This window comes from Spermophilus citellus (assembly GCF_964194105.1).
Source record: "Spermophilus citellus genome assembly, chromosome: 4".
Lineage (NCBI taxonomy): Eukaryota > Metazoa > Chordata > Mammalia > Rodentia > Sciuridae > Spermophilus > Spermophilus citellus.
This window is the reverse complement of record NC_138185.1, coordinates 177,685,388-177,712,327: the sequence shown is the minus strand read 5'-3', so window position 1 is coordinate 177,712,327 and position 26,940 is coordinate 177,685,388. Positions and strand designations below refer to the sequence as shown.

At 35.3% G+C, this 26,940-nt stretch overlaps 2 protein-coding genes and 1 long non-coding RNA gene across 8 annotated transcripts in view; 1 reads left to right on the top strand and 2 right to left on the bottom strand.

The window, feature by feature from the left end:
• The window catches only part of LOC308646417, a 4,754-nt gene extending 3,642 nt beyond the window's left edge, over window positions 1–1,112 (bottom strand). Inside the window, exon 1 of the long non-coding RNA XR_014021384.1 lies at window positions 1,060–1,112. This is a non-coding gene — a long non-coding RNA (uncharacterized lncRNA). The remainder of the gene's footprint in view (window positions 1–1,059) is intronic.
• GEMIN2 (gem nuclear organelle associated protein 2) lies at window positions 834–23,091 on the top strand. Of its 4 annotated transcripts, none has more exons than XM_081289283.1 (10): window positions 855–1,423; window positions 1,812–1,896; window positions 4,812–4,901; window positions 5,149–5,208; window positions 6,875–6,988; window positions 9,212–9,256; window positions 11,114–11,182; window positions 15,915–16,025; window positions 16,927–16,985; window positions 22,633–23,091. In XM_081289283.1, exons 1-10 carry the CDS (start codon window positions 1,236–1,238, stop codon window positions 23,051–23,053), a joined length of 1,242 nt encoding a protein of 413 aa, XP_081145409.1. In that variant the 5' UTR covers window positions 855–1,235; the 3' UTR covers window positions 23,054–23,091. The 4 variants fall into 4 exon arrangements, with proteins under 4 accessions (XP_081145410.1, XP_081145409.1, XP_081145412.1 ...); XM_081289286.1 differs by lacking the exon at window positions 22,633–23,091 and adding an exon at window positions 17,487–17,784 and having other exon boundaries at window positions 885–1,423; window positions 16,927–16,990; XM_081289285.1 differs by lacking the exon at window positions 22,633–23,091 and adding an exon at window positions 19,087–20,770 and having other exon boundaries at window positions 924–1,423.
• The window catches only part of TRAPPC6B (trafficking protein particle complex subunit 6B), a 25,750-nt gene continuing 16,753 nt past the window's right edge, over window positions 17,944–26,940 (bottom strand). The window contains exons 5-7 of one of the 3 annotated variants that reach the window (XM_081289289.1): window positions 26,780–26,873; window positions 18,570–18,661; window positions 17,944–18,077 (exon numbers count right to left, since the gene is read on the bottom strand). In XM_081289289.1, the coding sequence (XP_081145415.1) occupies window positions 18,615–18,661; window positions 26,780–26,873 (141 nt within the window). In that variant the 3' untranslated portion in view covers window positions 17,944–18,077; window positions 18,570–18,614. Of the gene's footprint in view, window positions 18,078–18,470; window positions 18,662–23,225; window positions 25,215–26,779; window positions 26,874–26,940 lie in introns of those variants that run through there. The other 2 variants (XM_081289288.1, XM_081289290.1) reach the window with 2 other exon arrangements.

The window sequence follows — 26,940 nt, the reverse complement described above, 5'->3', positions numbered from 1 at the left end:
ATGTGTAGGTGTTGGCATTAGCTTTTTCCCTTGCACTATTCCTGCATAAGCAGATATTTTTTTTTCTTTTAAAAAGAGCAAGTGTGGCATATATACACAATGGAATATTACTCAACAATAAAAGAGAATAAAATCATGGCATATGCAGGTAAATGGATGGAGTTAGAGAAGATAACGCTAAGTGAAGTTAGCCAACCCCCAAAAAACAAATGCCGAATGTTTTCTTTGATATAAGGAGGTTGATTCATCGTGGGATGGGGAGCCCAGAGCTGGGAGGAGCAGACCAATTCTAGATAGGGTAGAGGGGTTGAAGGGGAAGGAAGGGGGCATGGGGTCAGAAGTGAGGTGGAAAGTGGTTGTTGGGTGCACAGGTGATCATTATTATCCAAAGTACAGGTCTGAAGACACCAATTTGTGTGAATATACTAGTATATAACTAGAGATATGAAAAATTGTGCTCTATATGTGTAATAAGAATTGTAATGCATTCTGCTGTCATAAAAAAAAAAAAAGTTGTGGGGAGGTGATAGCTACCTCAGGAGTAATAATCATTTCAAATAAAAATAAAGCAATCTTTGAAGTGGCCAAGCAGGAGAAATCTCAGCAAAAAATTAATTTTTCATTCATTTGGCATCAAATAAATCTAGATTGGACTTGTCTCTTTAGGAGAAAGTCACAATACTTAACCACTTTTTAGGTCACCTTCTACCCCTCGAAACTGGAAAAAAAAAAAACCACCCTTTCGCACTTTGCTTTCTTTTCAACTTCTTTGGATCAACTTGATTTTTTTTTCCTTTTCTGATTTCATAATTAACTAAAATGAATCTCTTGTTTTACTACATGAGTAAAACAAGCAAATAATACCAATTAATATGTCTTTCGATTATTATTTATCCGTAGGATTGGAAGCTGCTCAATGTCCAGATGCTATCAATTTTAAGGTGCAATGTAAATTGCCTACCAGAGGTTGAAGAATTTAGCGTTCCATAAATGATAATTATAGTAATATTGCTCATTAATTTAAAAAACACTATTAGGAATGCATAAAAGTTCACCCACAGTCTTCAGAAACAATTCAGGATAGCTTTTGCATGAATTAAACTCCGACTGGGCCACACACCGCCTGAGGGTAAATATCGAGGAAAAGCAACAGGCTTGCGCACGCGCAGTTTCTCCGTTCCGCCCAGCCGCTTGCTCAACTCCGCGCCAAAGTTGCCTGATTGTGCGCCTGCGCCATGACCTGCACTAGGCGCATGCGCTGCTCAAGGCCGGCCTCATCCAAGGCCATGGCGTGGGTACCATCGGAGTCTGCAGTGGAAGAGTTGATGCCCCGGCTACTGCCGGTGGAGCCCTGCGACTTGGCGGAAGGTTTCGACCCCTCGGTACCTCCGAGGACGCCTCAGGAATACCTGAGGCGTGTTCAGTGAGTGATTCGGCTCTGTGCGGGTGGGCTGGTTATCCGCCCAGGTCCAGGGCACAGCGCCTGTTGCCCATCTACACGCGTGTGCCACAAAGCCCCGCCTCTGTTCTAGTCCCAATCTCTCGCGAAATAGGGACTGCTCAAAATCTCAGGATTATTTCCTGACACGGGCAAATTCCCTTTGAATTTGATTGCACACATAAGACATGCTTTGGGATTTCCTTGCTTTTAATCTAAATAATTTCGGACATATGTTTGTTGTTTAGTACCTCTATCGGAAGTCTAGACATTTTTTTCTGATTTCATAATGAATTAAAATGAATCACTTGTTTTATTACATGAGTAAAGCACACTAGTAATTAAATTTCTTGCGTTTATTACTTATTCTTAGGATCGAAGCTGCTCAGTGTCCAGATGTTGTGGTAGCTCAAATTGACCCAAAGAAGTTGAAAAGAAAGCAAAGTGTGAATGTTTCTGTGAGTTTTAATAACCATCTGGGAGATTTGTCTGTCCGTTTGTCTGTCTCTCTAACACACTAAGGCTCTTCTTACACTATCCGATAGTATAAATTATGGTGTAGGTAAGATTTCGTCCCTACAAAGAGAGACGTTGTCTTGTACTTTTTCCTCCATAGAGACAGTTGACTTTCTCCAGAGATTTTTCAGTAACACTGATATTTGTAGTGATTTGATCATCTTATTTTAAGGACATAATCGTGTCCTAAAGGAGTCTCTGTTACTTTTTTTTTTTTTTTTGTAAGTTTTTTCTGGCTCTGTCTTGATCATTAGTATTGAACTGGTGTTTAATCTTATCTAATGTAGTTTTGCACGTTCTGAGTTTGCCCTGATATCACTTTTTAAGAGTAAAAACCCAAATGTCTTAAACCTTTCTTGCTACTTGCAACTGTGGGCATTTTCATTCACTTATTTATCCAGCACACTTTTTTGGTGGGAATTGAACTCAGGGGCACTGGACCACTGAGCCACATCCCAGCAGTATTTTGCATTTTATTTATAGACAGGGTCACACTGAGTTCCTTAGTGCCTCACTTTTGTTGAGGCTGGTTTTGAACTTGAGATCCTCCAGCCTCAGCCTCCTGAGCCTCTGGGATTACATTTGTTCGCCCCTGCACCCAGGTTCAGCACACTTTTTATTGGGCAACTAAGTTGTGCCAGGCACTAGAACACAACAAAGGATAATATAGAAAAGTCTTACCTGGCAGAGTTGGTGGCACACTTCTATAATCTGGGGGACTTGGGAGGCAAAGGCAAGAGGCAAGAGGATTGTAAGATCCTCAGGTAATTTAGGGAGATCCTGTCTCAAAATAAAGAATGAAAAGGACCTACAGATACAGTTCAGTGATGGATCACCTCTGCATTCAATCTCCAACACCACAAAAAAAGAAAAGAAAGAAAAAGTTCTTACCCTCCCAGAGTTTGTACTCACCTAGGGAAGGCAGAGAGTAAACAAGCAAATGAAATATGTAATTGTAACCCTTCTTTTGAAGAAAATAAACATGATCAATAAATGAAAGAGAACTATTAAATAGTCATAGAATAATATCTCTAAAGTTAAAAGGAAGTGGCATTTTAAAGTTTTAATAATTTCCTTTATATGTTCTGAATAGTTCCATTATATCATACTTATAGTAAGAAAATTTTAATTCAGACACTATAATGTTTCATATAACTTCTTTTCAGAAGTTTTTGATTCATAGAACATGGTGTCTTATATACATAGTACTTAAAAAGTGACCCCACTAAATATTGTTACAAGGTTATATGTAATCAGTTGTGAACTATGCACTGTTTTAGAAAACAAGTAGACTTTTTAAAGTCAAGATTCTTTAAATGTATTATGCCCATACCAAACTTCTTTATTTAAAGTATACCTCTCTTTTTATGTTTTGCAGTTATAGAATGGTAGGACTGAATTATACATTTAGGGTTTACATCATTTAAATTTCTTAGAAACTCCAACTATAAACCATTCCAATTTTTTTTTCCCTATGCTGGGAATTGAACCCAGGGCCTCATGCATGCTAGGCAAGTACTCTACCACTATGCTATATCCTCAGCCCCATTCCAGATTTTTTAAATTTTTTTATTAAAGTGGCTGAGGATCTTTTCCTAACTTTTTGGGGGAGGGGATACTGGGGATTGAACCCAGAGATGCTTTACCATTGAGCTACATCCCTAGTCCTTTTTATTTTTTATTTTGATACGGGGTTTCACTGAGTTGCTTAGGACCTCACTAAGTGACTGAGGCTGGCCTGGAACTTGCAGTCATCCTGCCTTACTCTCCATTGCTGTCCTAACATTTTTAACTGAGACTAAATTGTAAAGTGAAATGCCTGCTATTTTGCACCTGTAAAAAGTGTGGGAGACCAACCTTAAACGTGACTGAGTTACACTCCCCAGCTGGGTGCTGAGGCACTCAGTTGCAGAAATGTGGCAAAGCTTTCCCCACCCATCTTGGGTCCGAGGGTTGGTCTGGATGTGTCTTGCTACAGCCCCATGGGTGAAGCTATGCTCACCTGTTCCTTTATAATATAACCCCTTGCCATGTTTAGGATAGAATATTCCATGGAAGTGTCTTGTGTGTGTCCCCTTTTCTTACTGTGCCCTTGGGTGTGGCCTACCCAGGTGTCAGTCAACCTGCCGACAGTGGATATCATGAAGATAGACTCATCCCCCTAAAACCTGACCCCTTGCTTCATTTAAATAACTTCTCCTCAGTAAAAGGGGTCAGCACGTGCTCTTGCTCTCTCTCTTTCTGAGAACCCTTAAGGTTGGAGGAGCCATCACAGCAACCCCAAAGAAAAAGGTATTTGTGTCTCTTGTGTGGTTATTTCATGCAGCCCAGTTAGCCCAGTTTATCTGCAGTGACCCCTGAGCCTTTTAGTTGTGAAAACTGAAACCCAGCAAAAAAGTATCTTTTTTTTTTTCTTTGTTATCAATGCTAGGCATTGAACCCAGGGCCTTATACATACTAGGAAAGAGCTCTACTACTGAGCTATATACATTCCCAACTCCATTTATTTTTTTCACTTTGAGACAGGGTCTTGCTAAATTGCCCAGGTTGACTTCAGAATTTGAGATCTTCCTGCTTCAGCTTCCTGAGGAGCTGAGATTACAGATGTGTGCCACCAAACCTGATCTAGTTTTGTTTTGCTTTTGGGGGGCTTTGTTTTCTTCGGTACAGAGGTGTTGCCGGGAATTGAACCCAGGGCATTGTGTATGCTAAGGAAGTACTCGACTATTGAGCTATATCCCCATCCCTTTTTTCTTAGGTAGACTTAGTTATTCACTTGTTTTATATATTTTTCATCTTGCTTTTACTTTGTAGAGGTATGAGAGGTTGATGCTAACATTTAGGAAATGATCTCTAGCTTTCAGGATGCCAACCTGCCCCTGAAGGTTATTCCCCAACACTTAAGTGGCAACAGCAACAAGTAGCACAGTTTTCAACTGTTCGACAGGTAAGTATCAAATTTAATCAATTAAACCCTCTTCAGATTTTATTGCTTTTCTTAGACTATAATTGGAAAGCTAAGATATGTGATTTTAAATCATATAGAATATTTATGAATCAATTTTTTAATTGTTATCATTGGTATGTTACAGTTTGTAACTTATTTTCCAAGTTTTAGAGTGGTTAGAATTTTGTGTGGAAAGTGATTTCAGTTACTCATCTTGTGAATCACTGTCCAACTTTTCTTCCTTTAGAGTGTGAACAAACATAGAAGTCACTGGAAATCACAACAGTTGGACAGTAATGTGACTATGGTATGTAAGCTTATCAGTTTAAGTTTTACAATGTATACCTGTATGAAATATCCATATTTATTTCCAGTCTTCAAGGATTCATTTGCTTAGTCTATATTATTTTAATTCTCTTTCACATACCATTATTTAATAGTAACAATGCCATTATATTAGTAGCCTGAAAAATAACCCATAGTGCAAGTTGGTATTTTCATTACTGTTTTAATCCACCATATCTTGGGCAGACTTGGATATGTGAAAGAAATGTAAAAGTTGTCATAATCAAAATGGAGCTACTTTTGTCAGCTGCAACAATTAAAGGTAAAGAAAGCCAGGAAGTAATGAATGATTCTTATGCAAGGTTGCCAAATAGTCCATCTTAAAGGATTCTGCCAACCTACAACCTTGCACTAAGACCACTGCAACCTTATCAGAAGAACTTCTACAAGGATATCTGCTAGGCAATTGTCTGTTCAACTTCAGAATGACTCCAGTTTTGTTTTTAATCACTATGCTCAAATATTATTATTTTGAAACCTCTGACATAACCTTCATTCTTGTCTTAAAACTTCCCCTTGCTTCAACCTCTTTTAATATGCCTGTGGTTAACTTTTATCTCTGGTTCTAATTTTTTATTTAGGTTGACAAATAGGCATTATTTGACCTCTCTAGTTTTTAAGAATTCTTCTGAATCGTACCTTTTGTTGTTGTTGTTTCTTTTTTTGTTTTTGTTTTTGTTTGAGATAGGGTCTCACTATCTCAAACTGGCCTTAAACTTGCTGTCCTCCTACCTCAGTCTCTCTAGTAATGGGGATTATAGGTATGTTCCACTGTGCTTAGCTGAATAGTTGCTTTTTAGGAAATCAATATATTTTCAGTATTATAAAAGACTGAATAAGGGTTATTGGGTTTTCCTAGAAGGATAATGGTGCCATGTAGTAAACTCACATGGTTACAGAGTATCATCTCAGCTTTACTGTAATGATGATGACATAATAGTGAAACCTGTCATACATATTGGAAAATTATATTTTCTACTTTTTTTCAGTTTATATATAATTTTAAGCTCTTCAGAAGCTATGTGAACTCTTCCAAGTAAAAATAGGAGTTGGGGAAGAAAGAAATGGATATGGTGTTCCAAGCAGTCTTTTTTTTTTTTTTTTTTTTTTTTTGGTGGTACTGGGGATTGAACCCAGGGCCTTATGCAAGCACTCTATCAACTGAGCCATATTCCCAGCCCTCAAGCAGTCATATGCCTCATACATGCTAGGCAATCGCTCTACCACTGAGCCATAACCCCAGCCCTCCAGCAGTCATTTTTAATCTTTGGGAAATCACATATTGCTTCTGAGAATCTAATTAAGGCTCTTTATCTTCAGAGGAGGGAAAAAATAAACTCCTAGATTATTCAGATTTCCTAGTCAGATTGGATTAGAGCTCACCATAGAGCCTTCATTTAAGTTTAATCATATCCTTAAAGGCTCTATCTGCAAATACAGTCACAGCTTAAGGTACTAGATGAAGGTTAGGGCTTCAACATATTAATTTGGGGACACAGTTCTCCCCTTAACTGGTACTGTATCTTTGTATTGAGGTGTAGGGATATGGGAGATCCTTATTTCTATTTTTAGTGTTCAGTATAAAAATAAATACCTGGAAAAAAGTTAATTTCTTTTTCATCTTTCAGCCAAAATCTGAAGATGAAGAAGGCTGGAAAAAATTTTGTCTGGGTGAAAGGTTATGTGCTGAAGGGGCTATTGGACCAGCTACAAATGAAAGTCCTGGAATTGATTATGTACAAGTAGGTACTATGTGGATAAACAAAACAAAAAGTATTTTAATTTTGGTTTATCACTTAGTATAAAGGGGTCAGTGAACTACAACATGGGCCAAATATAGACTATAACCTATTTTTATACACCTCATAAACTTAGAGTGGTTTTTATATTTCAAAAGGATTGTAAAAAAAGAAACAAACAAATAAAATGTTTACATGTAGTGAAATTATATGTGACCTGCAAAGCCTAAAAATATTCACCATCTGACTATTTATAGAAAATATTTGCCAACCACTGACTTAGCTTATAGATTCTGTAACTTACGAAGTTTCAAAAATAATTTACTCTGGCTTAATCTAGATTGACTTCTTATCTCTTACGTTTTAACTATGTAATAATTTTGAGATGGATAGGATTTGGGTTTTTTAAATGACTAGGTATAGGTCACATAAAGCATTGTAAGTAGTCACGGAAGCAAAAGAAAACATGACACTGTTAGAAAGATCCTCCAGTAAATTGCATATTTAAGAGATGAAATGTTGGGGGTATACTTAAATTTTACATGACTTTAATTATAATTATGTGGCCAGCTGCTTGTCTTTCAGAATTTATCTGCCTCTGGGTTTGCAGATGTTCCTATAGAACACATTGCATACATCTTCATTACTACTTCCTATGTTATATTGTTCTATTCAACAGATATGGTACCATATTATTTTTTTCCTGTTTAAAACTTATTTTTTTCCAGGCCAGGCACAGTGACTCATACCAGAATCCCAGCTTGAGGCAGTAGGATCGCAAGTTTGAGGTCAGCCCGGGCAACTTAGCAAGACCACGTCTGAAAAATAAATAAAAGGGGATGGGGGCGCTGAGGTTTGTGGCTCAGCAGTAGAGTGCTTGCCTAGCATGCATGAGGCATTGGGTTCCATCCTCAACACTACATAAAAATAAAACAAAGATACTGTGTCCACCTAAAATTTAAAAATTAAATAAATATAAAGAAAAAGTGGAGGTGGATGTAGTTTAGTGGTAGAGCTTTACTGGGTTCAAGTCCCAGTACTGCAAACAAAACAAAATAAATGTATTTTCAAAATATAAAGAACTCCAAAAATCATTAAAAAGCCAAGAATTAGCCTCCACCCCAAAACAAAATAAAACAAATAACCGTCAAAAGATATAGATATCTTACAGAAAGGAAATACAAATTGTTCTTATATGAGAATATTCCCAACTTCACTTATAATAGAACTATAACTTTATACCTCTGCTGATCTACAATTTTTCAGGTCAACATATTGGCAAAGAAAGTTTGATATATTGTTTTGACAAAGCCTGGGAAAACAGGCACTCTTCTAACTAGTGTGGGAGTATAAATAGACTAAAATCTTTAGGGAAGCTAATTTGACACTCTTTCTTAGACAACCTATTATTCTTTTAGATAATATACTTAATGTATACTACATTTAAAAGTTTTAATTTCGTAAAGAAATGTATTTATTTATTTACCTTGTTAACAGAATATAGACAAGTAAAAACATACCATGTTAGAAAGATCATTTAAGGACATAAAGTTTAATGCATTAGTTCTGAAGTTTTGTTTAAGTCCGTAGTGGTTGGCTGGTTGGTTTCTTTCTTTTTTTTTTTTAGGTATGAGAGCTTGAACTTAGGGATGCTCTACCACTGAGTTACACATCACCAGCTTTTTTTAGTTTTTAAGACAGAGTCTCACTAAGTTGGCAGGCTAGCCACAGATTTGTAATCCTTCTGTTTTAGCATCCCAAATAGGTGGGATTCTGTAATCCCACTGTGCCTAGCAGTATACTTTAAAAATTGAGTCAGATTAGGTTTAAAAAATACCATTCTAATTCAAATGCCCTTAATTGCTGAAAACTTTAACTTTCACTGAAGATTTTTAAATAGTGTCTATGATATATTAATATAACAATGTGTTATAATTTTATTGACTATATTTAACTTTTTCAAGTACCTTTTTTAAAATTTCATGCTTAGGACATTTTGGTTACTAAAATTATTTTTAAATTTATATATTCACATTTTGAGATATTATTTTGTTGGGCCTTACAAACAATAGTTTCTAGAATGTCTCATAATGGGCAGTGAAACATTTTTTTTCTTTTATCTGTATTACTAAATAACTGTGTGGCAAGAAATTCACTTGTTTGGGGAAAAAATGAAGATCTTTCTTATATGCATTAATAGATTTCAGTCTCATTTTTTTCTTTCAGATTGGTTTTCCTCCATTGCTTAGTATTGTTAGCAGAATGAATCAGGTAAAACTCCATCTAATAATGATATTATATGTATTATTTTGTTTGCAGTGTGTATAGAAGTATTCGAATACATTTATCTAATATTTACAACATGCAAGACCTTCTTGTATGCTCTTCAGTGGTTCTTTTTAATCCTTATTATATCCCTTTGTGGGGAGTTATTATTTTTCTTTCTTTCTTCTTTTGGAGGATACCAGGGATTGAACTTGGAGGCACTTGACCACTGAGCTATATCCCCTGCCCTATTTTGTATTTTATTTAGAGACAAGGTCTCTCAGAGTTGTGTAGTGCCTCACTTTTGCTGAGGCTGGCTTTGAACTTTCAATGCTCCTGCCTCAATTTCCTGAGCTGCTAGAATTACAGGCATGCACCACCATGCCCAGTCTGTGGGGACCTGTGGGGAGTTATTATTAATAATCATTTTTTTATAAGTGAGGAAACAAAATTTAAGGGTAAGTAACTTGCAGGTAGTCAGGTGTGGTGGTACATACCTGTAATCCCCGCAACTCAGGAGGCTGAGGCAGGAGGATTGTAAGTTCAAGACTAGCCTTGGCAACCTAGCAATACCTTGTCTTGAAATTAACCATAAAAAGGGCTGAGGATGGATATAGTTTAGTGGTAAATCACCCCTGGGTTCATTCCTCAGTGCAAAAAAAAAAAAAGAATTACTGGCTGGTGGTTTTTCAGCAAGTAAAAGCACTGGTATTCTATGCCAGATAAATCTAACTCTAGGGCTCATACTTTTTAATATGGTGCCAGGGTATTCATTTATGTACATTTCAGCTATAATAAGTCTTAAGACTCTGAAGTTTGAATGAATTATTAAGGTTAGGTTAACATTTCTAGGTCTAGGTATCCGACATATTATGTAAGATTGGGATCAAAAGGTAAAGATTAGGATCAAAAGGGGAGAAGTATAGAATTTGGTTCTTCAGTCTTTCAGGAGTAGGGACTCTGTTATCCATTTAAAAGATAAATACTTTGTTTTGCTTTTACATAGCACTAAATACCCTTGGAAGATTAAAAAAAATTTTTTTTGAGTGTCCTATTCAACTGGAAATCATTCTAGATGGTAGTTTCACTAAGTTGATCATTTGCATTTAGATACCTTAATGGTCATAGTAAGTTTCATCAGCATGATTTTTTTTTAATAAGTACCCACATATAAGTATACCAAATGCCTAATGTGAACTTTTTTGCAGATAATATTTTCAATAGTGATTTAATCTGTATAGTTCTAAAAGAGATCTTTCTCTAGCTAATTTTTAGATTTGACCTTTTTTAAAAAAAATATTTTTTTAGATGTTCATGGACCTTTATTTTATTCATTTATTTATATGGGTGTTGAGAATCGAACCCAGTGCCTCACACATGCTGGGCAAGTGCTTTACCATGGAGCCACAACTCCAGCCCTAGATTTGACCTTTTAAGTTGAGAAATAAATGGAAGTTATTTATATAAAGAATTGTTTTTAAGAGCAGATGAATTTTTTCAAGTAGTTACAAACTAAAATTAGTAGTTACAAACTAAATCCTAAGATTAAAACTAAAGCCTTAGTTGATACTTGAGAATGTAAGAATATTTGTGTTGGGCTGGGATTGTAGCTGAGTGGTAGGGTGCTTGCCTAGCATGGGAGAGGTCCTTGATTCAGTCCTCAGCACTACAAAAAAAGAAAATCAAAAAACAAAAAACCCAAGCAGAATAAATATATTTGTCTTAAAAATCTTTCCTTACTAGGTGAGACATCTAAGCAAATTACTAGTCAGTTTTCTAACTAAGCTTTGTGGAATTCCTGTTAAACTTGTAAATACTTTATTACTAATACAACTCTTTCCTATTCTATCTTCTTTTTTTTAGGCAACAGTAACTAGTGTCTTGGAATATCTGAGTAATTGGTTTGGAGAAAGAGACTTTACTCCAGAATTGGTAGTATTGCATCTTTTTTATTTCATAATGCAGGCAGGTTATATATATTTATAATAAGATGTCACTCTATAGTATTTATATTTAAATGTGTGTGTGTGTGTGTGTGTATATATATATACACACACACACACATACATACAAAAATGTGCTTGTTTGTAATAAAATTCAGAGCTTATACTAGATTATAAATCAATATGCTATTTCCTTCATTGAGAAAGCTTTGCTTTAGGGAAAAAATATCAACTAAAGAATTGATTTATATCCTTGTGCAAGCCGTTTATCTCATGAAGATCACTAACAATTAGGTTACAGATTGATAATCAATTTGCAGGCTATATTTGGAGTAGCACTAGCTTGAACAAGTTTGAAATGCATTTTATAAGATGGCCTAGAAATTCAGACCACAAAATCATATAAAAAATGGCATTACATGCCAAGCAAGCATTGTTCTAAGAACTTTGTAAAAATGGAAAAACTAATTGAACACTCCAGTAACATATGAACTGTAATCATCCTCCAAATTACAGATAAGGAATTTAAAACACAAAGGGTTTGGTAGATTGCTTGGGATCACACAGTTTATAAATGGCGGAACTTAGATTTAAGCCCAGGCAATCTGACTGTAGAATCTTTATTCCTAACAATTCTGCTGCACTATCCCTTTATTTAATTGCTTTGTAATCACAGCTCATTTCTCACTTTAAATTTGGGTAAATTTGGTGGATATTAAATAAATAAGTTACATGATTACTCCTCCTAATTTATGATTTTAAGAAATGTTATCATTCAACTGGGCAGAGTGGCACACACCAGTAATCCCGGTGCCTTGGGAGGCTGAGGTAGGAGGATTGCAAGTTCAAAATCAGCCTCATCAATTTAGCAAGAGCCTAAGCAACTCAGTGAGACCCTGTCTCTAAATAAAAATATAAAAAAAGGGCTGGGGAGGTGGCTCAGTGATTAAATACCCCTGAGTTCAATTCTGAAACCAAAAAAAAAAAATAGGATGCCGTCCTTTGAAGTAGATTTAATTTTTACAAAGATTTTTCACATTTTAGGATATTCACTAGAGTATATCCAGGTTCAGAGCTCTTTATCAAAGCATAAGATATAATCTTTGCCCTCTAGAAGCTTATAGTCTCCTGGGAAAGACAAATAAGCAACATTGTGTAACAGATATTAAGCTTCCCAGACTACCTCAGCAAAGTGGCTTAGATAAGTCACTTCCATAAATACAATGAAAAATATATATATATATTGTTGTTGTGCTGGGTATTGAACCCAGAGCCTCACACATGCTAGGCAAGCTCTCTAACACCAAGTTGTACCCCCAGCCCTGGTGACCAAGGTGTTTGTTTGTTTGTTTGTTTTTTCAGATTTTTTTTTCATTCTTTTAATTTTTTTTTTTTTTTTTTGGTGGTACTAAGGATTGTGCATGTGAAGTAAGCACTCTACCCACTGAGCTATATCCCCAGCCCTTAAATTTTTATTATACCGGGCTGGGGATGTGGCTCAAGCGGTAGCGCGCTCGCCTGGCATGCGTGCGGCCTGGGTTCAATCCTCAGCACCACATACCAACAAAGATGTTGTGTCCGCCGAGAACTAAAAAATAAATATTAAAAATTCTCTCTCTCTCTCTCTCTCTCTCTCTCTCTCTTAAAAAAAAAAAAATTTTATTATACCATGTACTTGGCCCATCCCGCCCCCCTCCCCCCACCAGTACTGGGAATTAAATTATTGACCACTTGCATTCTTATGTTTTTGCAGTCATGATTAAATTATAAAAGTTCACATTAATTTCTCAGGATATTTCTAATTTAGAATTATTGGATCAAATTTCTATAAGCCTTTGTTACATTTTGCGAGATTGTTCTCCTTAAGAAATGAACTGGTTTATATATGTTTCATCTTTTGTGTGTGTGTGTGTTGTTGAGGATTAAACCCAGGGCCCTGTGCATGCAAGACAAGCACTCTACCAACTGAGCTATATCCCTAGTCCTGAACTGGTTTATAATATCATCAGCAGTGTATACTCAAATTTATTATTATTCTCTGCAATTCCATTTAAGTTGAACTATATGAATTCCCTTTTTTGTAACTTAAAAACATTTGATTATCAGCAACTCTGAATAGTTTGACCCAACTTTTTTATAGGTTGTGTTTATGTTTCAAACTAGGCAGATTTACTTTAAATTAAATGTAGTTTTCATTTCTTTTGATATCAGTAAAAACGTATTTATCCCATGGGTTGGTATATTAGCTATACCTTCAGAAGATAACTTTGTGTTCTTAGGCCACTTGTTTATCTAGATATTGAATTTAAAAATTTATATCATTTCTTTATGTCTAATAGTAACCTCTTAAAACATTATTTGATTTGTATACCTTCTTTTAATCTTTTTTTTTTAATTCTTTGCTCTAAGATATTTTGTGTTCTTTTTAACTTCTAAAGATTATCCATTCAAGGGGCTGGGGTTGTGGCTCAGTTGTAGAGCGCTTGCCTAGCATGTGTGAGGCACTAGGTTCAATTCTCAGTTCCACATAAAATTAAATAAAATAAAGGTCCATTGACAACTAAAAAAAAAGATTATCCATTCAAGCCAGGCATGGTGGCACATGCCTGTCATCCCAGCTACCTGGAAAGCTGAGGCAGGAGGATTGCAAGATCAAGGCCAGCAACTTGGCAAGACCTTGTCTCAAAGTAAAAAGGATTGAGGATGTAGTGGTAGAGTGCTTGCCTTGTGTGTTTTAGGTCCTGGGTTTAGTCTTTAGTAGTGCAAAGTAAATAAATAAATATTATCCACTCAAAAAGATGGTAAATTTGGCCTTTCCTGTTACTTAATGAAAGCATAGTACCAAAAAAGTCTTTATAATATCATCAGAGGAATCATTAAGGTGTTTTCAAACCACTGACAGCTGACTCTGAATTTTAACATTAACCCTTTAAATGTAATTTTGAGTATTGTATCTTAGAACTATCAAAGTATCTAATTCCTTTATCCAAGTAACTGTACTGTCCAAATAATCCTGAGGATATCAGTGTTTAAATTAAAAATATATCACCAGAAATTTGTGTATCATAACCAGTAGAAGGAAAAAGGGGATCTTCTACTTTTTCTCTTCTTAAAATTACTGTCTAATGTTTTTGAGAAATATAGCCTTATTTTATCATCCAAGTGTGAACCTCTTAGAAGTTTTCAGCTTTTTGGTTTGGTGTTTTGTTTTCATTTGGGGGTTTTGATTTTGTTTTCTAGCATAATCACAGTGATGTTAAGGAACCTCTCAGTATAAATATGTTACAGGCAATCAGTAGAGGTTTGGAGCAACTTCTCAGTGTAGAAGATATTTGAATACTAAATACTAGCTTTATATAATAAATGTTTCACTGAAAATTAGTCAAGTTTTAATTTTTTTTTAACCTAGAAGAGAATTCCACGACTCATTAAGCAAAGCAGGATGTTAATATTTTCATTTAAAGAAAAAGTCTTATTGTTGATTTAGGGCTACTTGAAGAACTTAGTGTGTTCATAAATCACCATTTAAACTTTATTCTAAAAGAAAAATAAACCCTAATATTTTTCAGGGTTCCCCAAAGTGAAATTGCTCAGAATTAAATTGTGTATAGTGCTAGTAGTATACATAATTTTACTGGTTAAACTATATTTGTAATAAATATAAATGATATAACCATTCTTAGTTATACCATTCTTATGATGATTGTATCTCAGAAAGTTTAATGAACTACATACCCTTCAACACCATCATTTTATTTGTAATGTATAATAAATAATAAACATTTCCATGTTATTAAATGGAATTTCTACATGCCATGTTGAGACTATCCAATGATGTTCTTTCATTAATATTGTTAAACAACATTGGGTATGTTTATTATGTGTTATAAATAAAGACAACTACAAAATGATAATGATGGAACTTTATTGAAAAAAGTTGTACATATACATAGGATAAAAGATGTTTTAAAAATCAGTAGAAAGTTTACCCAGATAACAAGAATGCTGTTTTTGTTTTTTTTTGTTTTGTTTCTAATAATTGATTATAATTTTGTAATTGGAAAAAAAAAAAGCCTATTTTAAAAAGGATTGGGACTAAATTCAGCTTATGTTTGTAGAAGTACCAAAACACTATTTTGTCTTCAGAATTGTTCTTTCATATGGATCTAGGGGAAAGCATATAATGATTTGTATATATGTCTATAGTGGACAAAGAAAAGTGGATCTTAATTTTTTCAAGGATTTATATACATAGTATTTTAATTTTTGTCTGTGGTAAGAATTAATGAAATGAAGACTTTGAGCATCAGGGAATATTTTAAAGTGACCAGTGTCATGTATCTATAAGAGTCATCACCTACCTCTCCAGATTATCCTTTGTCTATATCCAAACATAATACTGTTAAATGTTCTATGAATTATTTATAGCAAATAGCCAGGCACAATATTGGACACTTAGAAAAATAAATTATATTTATGGTTAAATATTTGTCTGGGTTACCAGGCATGGTGGCACACTCCTATAATCCCGTAGCTCAGGAGGCTGAGGAGGATTGCAAGTTCAAGGCCAACCTCAGTAACTTAGCCAGACCCTGTCTCAAAATAAAAAATAAAAGGGACTAGGGATATGGTTCAGGGGTTAAGCACCCCTGGGTTAAATCCGTGGTACCAAAAAAAAAAAAAAATTGTAACAATTTAGTACTTTTTAAAATTCTCTTTAGGGAAGATGGCTTTATGCCTTGTTGGCTTGCCTTGAAAAACCTTTATTACCTGAGGCTCATTCACTGATTCGGCAGCTTGCAAGAAGGTGCTCTGAAGTGAGACTCTTAGTGGTAAGTCATAACTTGTTATTTCGTATTGAAAGTATCAATTTATATGGCAATAAAGGAGGTGTCCAATAAATAGGAAAAATGTGGAATATTTTATTAGTTGGAATTAGATTAGCCCATAGAACAAAAAAGTTCCAAATAATAATAGCTTAAATAAAATAAAGATGTTTTTCCCAGAAAAAGGAAGCCTGAAGGTAGATGAATAATATCCAAGATGACAATAACTCAGGCCTTTGAGTTTTGCCACTTGTGGCTTTCATCTTTGTCTTAGTCCATTTTGTATTGCTGTAACAAAATACCTGAGGTCGAGTACATTAATAAAGAAATGAGACTTATTTAGAGGCTGAAAGTCTAAGATTAGGTGTTGGCATTTGGCTACATCACACCATGGCAGATGTCATCACATAGGAGTATGTGTGAGAGTAGCAAGTGGCACAAGTTTAAGAGGGGAAGTGCCAAACTCACTTTATAATAGCATCCTGTCACAGGATTAATCTAGTTCCATGAGAACTGGAACTCCTACAGGACAGTATTAATCCTCTGAACAAGCAATCTTATTTTAAAATATGACTTTAAGTATTTCTCAAGTGAAAATTAGGGCCAGGCATGGATGTGCACGCCTGTAATCCCAGTGGCTTGGGAGGCTGAGGTAAAAGGATTCTAAGTTCAAAGCCAGCCTCAGTAACAGCGAGGCGCTAAGCAACTCAGTGAGACCCTATCTCTAAATTAAAATTTATACAAAATAGGGCTGGGGAAGTGGCTCAGTGGTTTAGTGTCTGAGTTCAATCCCCAGTACCCAAAAGAAAGAAAAAAAAAGTTTATTTTCATGCTTGCATCTTAAACAGAAATTTCAAAAATATTAAAGAAATAGACTATATTTTAATATTTGCTTTCTTTATTTTAGGACAGTAAAGATGACGAAAGAGTTCCTGCCTTGAATTTATTAATTTGCTTGGTTAGCAGGTATAGTGAAGTAATTCTTGACTTTTGTTTATTTGTTCAAATACGCACGCATGTGTGTGTGTGTGTGTGTGTGTGTGTGTGTGTGTGTTTTGCTGGGAATTGACAGGGTCTTGTGCTTGCATGCAGGCAAGCACTCTACTAACTGAGCTACATTTCCAGTCCCTACATTTGTAGTTTTTATTTGCCTAGATCCTATTCACTTTTAGATTGAGGCATTTTTTTATTTGCTATATATTTCTATATTAAAGTTCCACCTGAAATTTATTGGGAAACTTTTTTCTCAAATTCTAATTCTCAATAAATACATATTTACTTTAGGTCTTTTCCTATATATATGTTTTTATTCCATTGATCATTGTTTTTATTCTAATACCAGTACTTTTATAAAACTGCATAATACATTTAAGTTTTGGGATAATCTCTCATTCATTACTCCCTCTCTCAAACAGGTAACTTTTTCAGAATACATATTCTTTTTTTTTTTTAATATTTATTTTTCAGTTATCACACCATCTTTGCGGACACAACATCTTTGTTCGTATGTGGTGCTGAGGATCGAACCCGGGCCGCACGCATGCCAGGCGAGCGCGCTACCGCTTGAGCCACATCCCCAGCCCCCAGAATACATATTCAACATCTAGTTTCTTCTAGGCATGGTGTTGTATGCCTGTAATCCCTGGGAGACTGGACTGTGGGGTTTGGGGGATATAGCAAGTTTGAGACCAGCCTGGGAAAGTTAGAAAGATCCTGTCTCAAAATATAAAATTAAAGGGCTGGAGATGTTGGCCAGTAGTAGAGCACCCCTGTATTCAATTCCCAGTACAAAAAAAAAAAAAAAAAAATCCCTATTCATGTATTCGTTAGAACTTTTTTTCTGTTAAAAAAAAAGACTTCACAATTTGGTTATCCTGGAGTATGATTTCTTTTTTTTTTTTTTTAATTTTTTAGAGAGAGAGAATTTTAATATTTATTTTTTAGTTTTTGGCGGACACAACATCTTTGTTTGTATGTGGTGCTGAGGACCGAACCTGGGCCGCACGCATGCCAGTCAAGTGCGCTACCGCTTGAGTCACATCCCCAGCCCCATGATTTCTAATAACAAAAAAAAAAAAAAAAAATGGTATTTAGAAACCACAATTTGGAAGTTACAGACTGGTTATTAAGTTGGTTATTGTTTTTAGGCCTTTTCAGTCAACAGAGCTAGGAAATAATGCACTTTCTTAGAAAAATAAAATCATGAGTTCAAATTGATATTTCAGTCCTAATTTAGGAGTATTTGATTTTTCCTTTAATGTTTTTTAGTAGTCCATCCTATTCTAAGACCCACAGTGAATTCCTAAAATCATACATAGTACCAAACCCTGTAATTTAAGACCTTTTCCATCTTAACTAAACCCTTACTATGTACTGTTGCTTTAACGTTTCCAGTTTGAGGTACCACACCAAAACTACCATGAATTTCTTCTTCTTCACAATTTCAGATAAGAAGTCTCATTCCCTTTTATAACTTTGAGACAGGGTCTCACTAAGATGCTGATACTAAGTTGCAATACTCCTGCTTCACTGAGTTGCTTAGCTCCTCACCATTGCTGAGGTTGGCTTTGAATTCCCAATCCTCCTGTCTCAGCTTCAAGAACCACTGGGATTACAAGGATGCGCCACTGGCCCAGCTGCACCTGTTTTTAATCACATAAAATGTTTACAACATCCAGAATTCAAGATACATTTGGAGTACTTTAGCATCTACTTTTATCCCGGTTCTCCTTTCTCCTATAAATAATCATTTTATTAACTTTTCGTTTATCCTTTCATTTTCTCTAAAAGTATAAATAAATATGTATAAGTAAACTTATGTGCCTACAAGACTATAGTATACTGAACAATCTATTCTGTACCATGTTTTTTTTCACTTAATCCTAGAAATCACTCTGTAGCAGTGTAGCTATTTTTCTAGTTCCTTTTGTGCAGTTTTCAGTCATGTAAATGTACTGTAGTTTATTATTTCCCTTTATCAATTAATATTTGGATTGTTCATAGTCTTTTGCTACTACAGGTAGTGCTATAATTAATATACTTGTGCATACACTACATTATTTTTCAGGTATTTTGACCAACGTGATTTAGCTGATGAGCCATCTTGATGTAGCTGATTTCTGAGGGATAGAAGCTATTTCTACTGAAGGCAGCCTAAGTCTGATGAAGTGCAATGCCAATTCAAGTACAGGCTGTTATCACTTCTTCAACACTGTGTGAAAGGTCTTCATTTTAACCTGTGCAACTCAAGTTGATAAAAAGAATATAGACTGAATTGATTTTCTGAAATATCTTTGGAAAATCCCACTTGGTGTTTGATGAACAATTTGAATAGTTTTCTGCAGTCACATGATTTAAAATAAATTGAGTGCCAGTTATTGGTGAAGATGCCTGTATAGAAACTGTGTGATGGAATTTTATAAAGGTCCCCGGTGCTATTTCATTGTTCGTTACATGTCTTCATATAAATTTTGTTGAAAATGTGTTTTGGTTATCAAAACTTTGTTTTACTTTTGAACAAAACAAGATAATGTCCTTAGAATTAGACAATAATCTAGATTAAATGGCAAATGTGAGTCAACAACAGAATTAATCAAATGTTTTCTCTTTAAGCTCAATAAGTTTATTAAGTGCTTTATTGCATAAACAACTTTTTCTAACAAATCATTTTCAAAAATACCCTACAAAGAGGTAGAGTGTTTTAATTTTTCTGACAAGTCTTTTGTTTGTATGAATTTATCTGTTTCTGCATCAAATAGGAATGCTTTCTACTTGAGTAACAGAAGGTTTAAGTGGCAATGATTATACAAATAGGATTTATTTTCCTCACAGAACAAGAAAATAGAGGAACGGGCCACTGGCCTTGGTTCAGTGACTCAACAATATCAAAGTCTCAGATTTCTTTAGTCTTCCCTTCATGGCAACAAGATTGCTGCTACAGTTGAAGGCAATGTGTCTCTATTCAAGACAGAAAAGGCTAGTGGTGCACACCTATAGTTGCAGCAGTTTGTCCTGATTCCTGATGCAGGAAGATCACAGCCTCAGCAACTTAGTGAGACCCTCCCTTTCTCAAAACAAAAAGGCCTGGGCCTAGCAACTCAGGACACTGAGGCAGGAGGAGCCCAAGGTTGAGGCCAGTCAGCCTTTGCAAATTTAGGAAGAATCTGTCTCAACAAAAAAATTTTAAAAGGGCTGGGAATGTTAGGTCAATGATAAAGCACCTTTGGGCTCAATCCCCAGTACCAAAAGAAAAACCTTTTCCAGAATTTCCATCAGATCTGTGTTCCCCTATTGGTCACAAATGTCTAACATGATCATCTAAAGATGAGGAAATGAGGTTGGAAGCCTTTTCAGTCTAAAAAGAAGTGTAAAAGGTAATAAACATTGGGAATAAACAACACTAATCAGACAACCAACAGCTGTACCTCTAGTTTTAATAAAAGTAGATGAAATTTTGTCTATATTTTGTTAGTTGTCAGTTATTTGGGGGAGGAGGGCACAGCCAGGAAGAGTACAAAGGATTGAACCCAGGGCCTGGCACATGCTAGGCAAGCACTCTTATTAATGAGCTACATCCTCAGCCTTTTTTTTTTTTCTTTAACTATTATTTTGAGGGGCTGGGAATGTGGCTCAAGCGGTGGCATGCTCGCCTGGCATGCGTGCGACCCGGGTTCGATCCTCAGCACCACATACCAACAAAGATGTTGTGTCCGCCGAGAACTAAAAAATAAATATTAAAAATTCTCAAAATAGGGGCTGGGGATGTGGCTCAAGCAGTAGCGTGCTCGCCTGGCATGCGTGCGGCCCAGGTTCGATCCTCAGCACCACATACAAACAAAGATGTTGTGACCGCTAAAAAAAATAAATATTTTTTTTAAAAAATTCTCAAAATAAAAATAAAAACAAAATTCAAGATTTGATTTGTAAGAAGTTAATTTGTAGGGGGCTGGGGATGTGGCTCAAGCGGTAGCGCGCTCGCCTGGCATGCGTGCGGCCCGGGTTCGATCCTCAGCACCACATACCAACAAAGATGTTGTGTCCGCCGAGAACTAAAAAATAAAAAAAATAAAAAAAGTTAATTTGTAAAATGCTTAAAAAAAACTATTATTTTGAGACAAGGTCTTGCTAAATTAATTGTTCAGGATTTGTGATCCTTTGCCTCAGCCTCAGCCTCCTGAGTATGTGGGATGACAGGTGTGAGCCGCAGCACCCAACTATAAAGCTCATTTTTAAATGGCAGCCTAATAGTCCAAGTACTTATTCACCATAAGTACTTAAATGTTCTCATTACCTGATATAAAATTTGTTTTCAGTATTAGTATTTTCATATATAGTTTTTTTTTTCCTTTTCAACCTTCTTTTCCTTTGACCAGAATTCCCCCAAAATTGGGCTCAATTTTTTAAAAAATGTAGAAATGGAATTGCTGAGTTAAAGGATGTGTTTTAAATGTATAAATGCTCTTTAAATGTGAATATTCACTTATATCTATGGTACACACTATAAATATTTTCCTTTTAACATTCTCATGTTGCTTTTTGCTATGCAAACTTCATATTTTTTCTATGTGGTAAAAAAGCTAAGAAATCCACTGTCCTAACACATTTAGGTGTACAACACAGTATTAACTATATGCACATTGTACAGCCAATCTCTGAATTTCTTTAACCTGCATGACAAAAACTCTATACTCTAACAACTCCCGTTTATTCCTGACCCCAGTCCTGGCAACCATCATTACACTTGTTTCTATGAATTGAATACTTAAGATATATAAGCAAAATCATGTAGTATTTGTCCTTCTGTGACTGGCTTATTTCATTTAACATGATGTATTCAAGGATCATCCATGTTGAAGCATGACAAGATTTTCTTCCTTTTTAAGGCTCATATTCCACTGTATGTATATGCCATATTTTTTTTTATCCTTGCATCCCTAGATGCTTAGATTGTTTTTACCTTTTGGCTATTAACAGTAATGTTGCAGGTGGGCATGGTGGCACATGCCCATAATCCCAGCAGCTGGGTAGGCTGATACAGGAGGATGGTGAGTTCAAAACCAGCCTCAGCAATTTAGCGAGGCTCTGAGCAACTCAGCAAGACTCTTGTCTCTAAATAAAATGTTTTATTAAAAAAAGGGCTGGGGATGTGACTCAAAACACCCCAGGTTCAATCCCCAATACCCAAAACAAAACAAAAAATACGTTGCAGTGTCATGGGAGTGATTTCAATTCTTAACAGAGTGATCAGTCAGTCCAATGCATTTACTAAGGAAACTTTGTACAGAAGAGGCTGCTTTGTATTACTAAAGGGGACAGTAAAATGTTCTACCTAGCATGTCTGCAAAAAGGAGTTGTTAAATGGGTGTTGGCTCAAGGTGGGGAAATAGTTTTGGTGTTTGGATCAACATCAAATACCTTTTTGTCAGTAGGTAGAGAGAAACTGAAACAGACCATGCATACAAGTGTATTTCTGGGTTACATGGTAGTTGTGCTTTAAAAAAAAAAATTTAGGAGCCTTTATGCTGTTTTCCATAGCTGCTGTACCAATTTACAGTCACTAACAGTGCATAGGGGTTCTAATTTCTCTATACTTTTTTTTTTTTTTTTTTTAAAGAAAGGACTCTTGTCACTCAGGCTGGGCTCAAACAAAAGATCCTTCTGCCACAGCCTCTCAAGTATCTGGAATTACAGGTGCACCCCACTGCAACTCACCGTGTATGTGTGTGTGTGTGTATGCACACCATTCTAAGAGCTTGAGGTGGTATCTCATTATGGTTTTGATTTGCATTTCCCAAACTAATTATGTTGAACATTTTATGCATATACCTGTTGGGCATTTGTATGTCTTCTTTGAACAAATGTTTTTTCAGTTCTTTGCCTATTTCTCAACCCAGTTGTTTTCTATTACTGAGGTACAAGAATTTCTAATGGGCTGGGGATGTGGCTCAAGCGGTAGCGCACTCGACTGGCATGCATGGGGCCCGGGTTCGATCCTCAGCACCACATACAAAGATGTCGTGTCCGCCAAATACTAAAAAATAAATATTAAAATTCTCTCTCTCACTCTCTCTTTTTTAAAAAAAGAATTTCTAATGTATTCTGTGTATTATTCCTTATTAGATTTATGATTTCCAAATACATTTTTTCCTAAGTTGCTTTTCACTCTGTTGCTTTCTTTTCTGTGCAGCTTTTTAGTTTGATAAAATCCCATTTGTCATCCTGCTTTTATCTTGCTGAGGGTGTGACATGCAATAAATTATTGCCAAAACAAATGTTATACAGCTTTCCCCGTTTTCTTCCAGAAATTTTCAGATTTTATGTATATGTTCTCAATCCACTTTAAACTGATATTTATGTATAATGTTAAGGCAATGACCCAATTTCATTCTTTTGCATGTGGACATTCAATTTTCCCAATGTTTGTCGAAGAGATGTTAGTTTTAGTTTGCCATTTTCCTTTATGATTTTCTACATTTGTGTTTTGGAAAGGCCTTCACTACAAGATCATAAGAGTAAATGCATATTTTCTTTAGCACTGTAGGATTTTACTGTCTTAACAACACATCAATCTTACCCCCCCACCCCCCGGCAAAAAAGCTTATTTGTCCTATACTATTTCTTGAATAATCTAACTCTTCCTTGTTTCTACTGAGAGGTTTCTTTTGGGCTATAAGTAATCAAATACACAACAAAAAGTGGATTGAATGTCATAAGGAATCTGATATCTCACCTAATTAAAAAATTAATAGGTAAAATAGTTCCAGAATTAAGAAAAACAATTCAGGTACATTCTATCTGCATCCTCCTCAGTGTGATGGCTTTCATCTTCATTCTTGTCATTTCATGGTCAGCAAAAGGCTGTTGCACATAAACCCCAAAAGCCTTCATTCAACCCATACCTTCACTGAGAAGCAGAAAGGAAACGGGGGAGGGGGATCCTTTTTCTTTTTTCTTTATAATACTGTACCTTTCTCTGAAAGAAAAATGGTATACCTCTAACTTAACTGAATTTTCTCTTCTATTTCATTCTTTTAATATAAATTTTTCAACCATTTTATTATAAGGAGTCATACTTCTTTAACTTGCCAGTTTCACACAGTGAAACATTTTATTTGGCAAGTCACTGATTCTCAGGCAGAGTTCCCTATCAGATACATGCACAAGAGTAATAATAATGAAATGGGAAACAAAGTACAGTTTTAAAAATCAAAGTGCAGATACCCCAGCATTTAGAGTTCTAACAAAAGCTTAAGAGGTATCTGCTTAAGCCAGATAATCTAAGAAAGATAAGTAATTGGAAGAGGTGCTAAGAGATGCTAGATAAGAAATGACCCCAACTCACAGAGAAGATGTGATCAATGAATGTTGGTATAATTAATTATTTACTCCTCTGCCCTTTCAGCAAAGTAAATAAGGGGATAAAGATGTTAGAACTTTCAACAGGAATTGGGTGCATGGTGAAAAAAGTTGAAAGGCAGACTTTACCAAGACTAAGTATAAAATTTCCCACAACATGCCTAATATTCCTTGGCTTTGGAATCACCAAATTCATTTAAACTAATCTATATTTCACTTTGACTACATTAATGGAGCTATGAAGGACTAAAATCTAGTGAAATTAAGCTTTCAAGCCATTTAGATAGTCATATGTATTTAAATAAATATATACACATACACAATGTATACATGAAATCATGCATAAAAATTCTCAATAAAAATAAGTTATAAGCAATAAAATAAAAATTAAGCTTAATTTACTATACTGTTTGCTATATAGAAATAATAAAAAACAAATCCATACATTATCAAAGTTTTGTCATTCTTACACAAATATTCTGACTGGTGCACACTTTTCTTCATGCTAATTTAACAAACCCTTGCTTTTGCTTCTCCATCTGTGGTTAAATACATATCTCTAAACAAAAATGTTTAAAGAGTCCTATATGGTGTCCAGTTATTTGAAATTAGGTTTTCATTTTGAATAGTTTCAATAAGAAGTTTATATCCTAACAGAATGACCCCTTGTCTTAGTCTATGTTAAACAGATGAAACAGACCCTCCTATACAAACATCCAACAATGTATTTAAATCATATTATTTGAAATACTTTATACATGAATAATTTATCTCTTTACACTGTGGAAGCTTTGCATTTCAGTATGTTCTATAGCTTCTGTATCATCACCTGAAATTTGCCTAAAAAAAGAAAACATAAAAATAATTTTTGATTTGAAGTACAAGGAAAACAAGCCTGCACATAAAATTTTCTGTTCTACTAAGGAAGCAGTTTCAGTCAAGAAACTTGCTGTGTCAAAAAACTTCTCACAGGGCTGGGGATGTGGCTCAAGCAGTAGCGCGCTCGCCTGGCATGCGTGCGGCCCGGGTTCGATGCTCAGCACCACATACAAACAAAGATGATGTGTCCACCGATAACTAAAAAATAAATATAAAAAAAAAAAAAAACTTCTCACATTCCTCACAATATTCAAAAAAATTTTATTGGATGATTATCTGGTTCAGGAGTGGGTACTTTTGTTTCTTTTTGTGTTTCCTACCTTCCAGTATTTCAGTGCTAATTATCACTGTGAATAGGTAATATAGTAAAGCTCAAGTAAATTTTATTCTTGGCTGGCAGCTGTGGTTATAAGATCGTTTTTTAAATATATATATAGTCTTTTTTTTTTTTAAGAGAGAGAGAAACTTTTTAATATTTATTTTTTAGTTTTCAGCGGACACAACATCTTTGTTTGTATGTGGTGTTGAGGATCCAACCCGGGGCCGCATGCATGCCAGGCGAGCGTGCTACCGCTTGAGCCACATCCCCAGCCCGGTTATAAGATCTTTAAGAAGGAGTTTAACAATAAGACTAATTGAGGGCTCAGTTGGTAGAGTGTTTGCCTTGTATGCACAAGGCCCTGGGTTCAATCCCTAGCACCACAAAAAAATAAAGACTAGTTAATTTAGCTTTATATAATAGACATATTCTAAACAATTATTTAAAAGATATTTTCAATGCTATTGGGAAAACTCCTCCTTAAATAAACACTACAGCCAGGCATGCTGGAACATGGCTGTAATCCCAGAGACTTGGGAGGTTGAGGCAGGAGGAACACAAATTTGAGACCAGCTTCAGCAATTTAAGAAAGCCCTGTCTCAAAATAAAAATTAAAAAGGGCTGGTGATGTAGCTCAGTGGTAAAGCGCCTCAGTACCAAAAAATTTAAAAATTAAAAACACCACAGAGGCTTGAGTGATATAGCACTTGCCTAGCATGTGTAAGGCCCTGGGTAGGTTGCCCAGCCCTCTAAAAGACCAAAAAAAAAAAAAAAAAAAAAAAATATCCGGGATGGGGGAAGACCTGCAAACATTTATAAGAAATGTAAATTCAGGGGTTGGGGTTGTAGCTCAGTGGCAGAGTGCTTGCCTAGCATTCGTGAGGAATTTGGTTTGAATTCTCAGCACTGCGTATAAATAAATAAAATAAAGGTCCACTGGCAACTAAAATAAATAAATATACATATTTTATATATATATTATTTTTAAAGGAAATGTATATTATATGTATATATTATTTTTTTAAAAGGAAATGTAGGGGCTGGGGATGTGGCTCAAGCGGTAGCAAGCCCGCCTGGAATGCGTGCGGCCCGGGTTCGATCCTCAGCACCACATACAAACAAAGATGTTGTGTCCGCCAATAACTAATAAATAAATAAATATTTAAAAATAAATAAATAAATAAAAGGAAATGTAAATTCAACTTACAGGCAGGCATTGAAGACACTTCAGCTGTTACAATACTTTTTATCCCCAAGTTTGATAAGCCACCTCTGATTAAGCCACAGGTAAATGCTAGATACTAAATGGAAAAATTGGAAAAATAAATAAATGAGAATTTATTGATACTAAAGCTACTAAAATATGCC

Bases quoted from the DNA above. Each gene is read 5' to 3' on its own strand.
- GEMIN2 (XM_081289283.1), top strand. From the start codon at position 1,236: ATGACCTGCACTAGGCGCATGCGCTGCTCAAGGCCGGCCTCATCCAAG. The intron at 6,989-9,211 runs GTAGGTACTATG...TTTTTCTTTCAG, and splicing joins CTGGAATTGATTATGTACAA to ATTGGTTTTCCTCCATTGCT. The intron at 11,183-15,914 runs GTAGTATTGCAT...AATTCTCTTTAG, and splicing joins GAGACTTTACTCCAGAATTG to GGAAGATGGCTTTATGCCTT.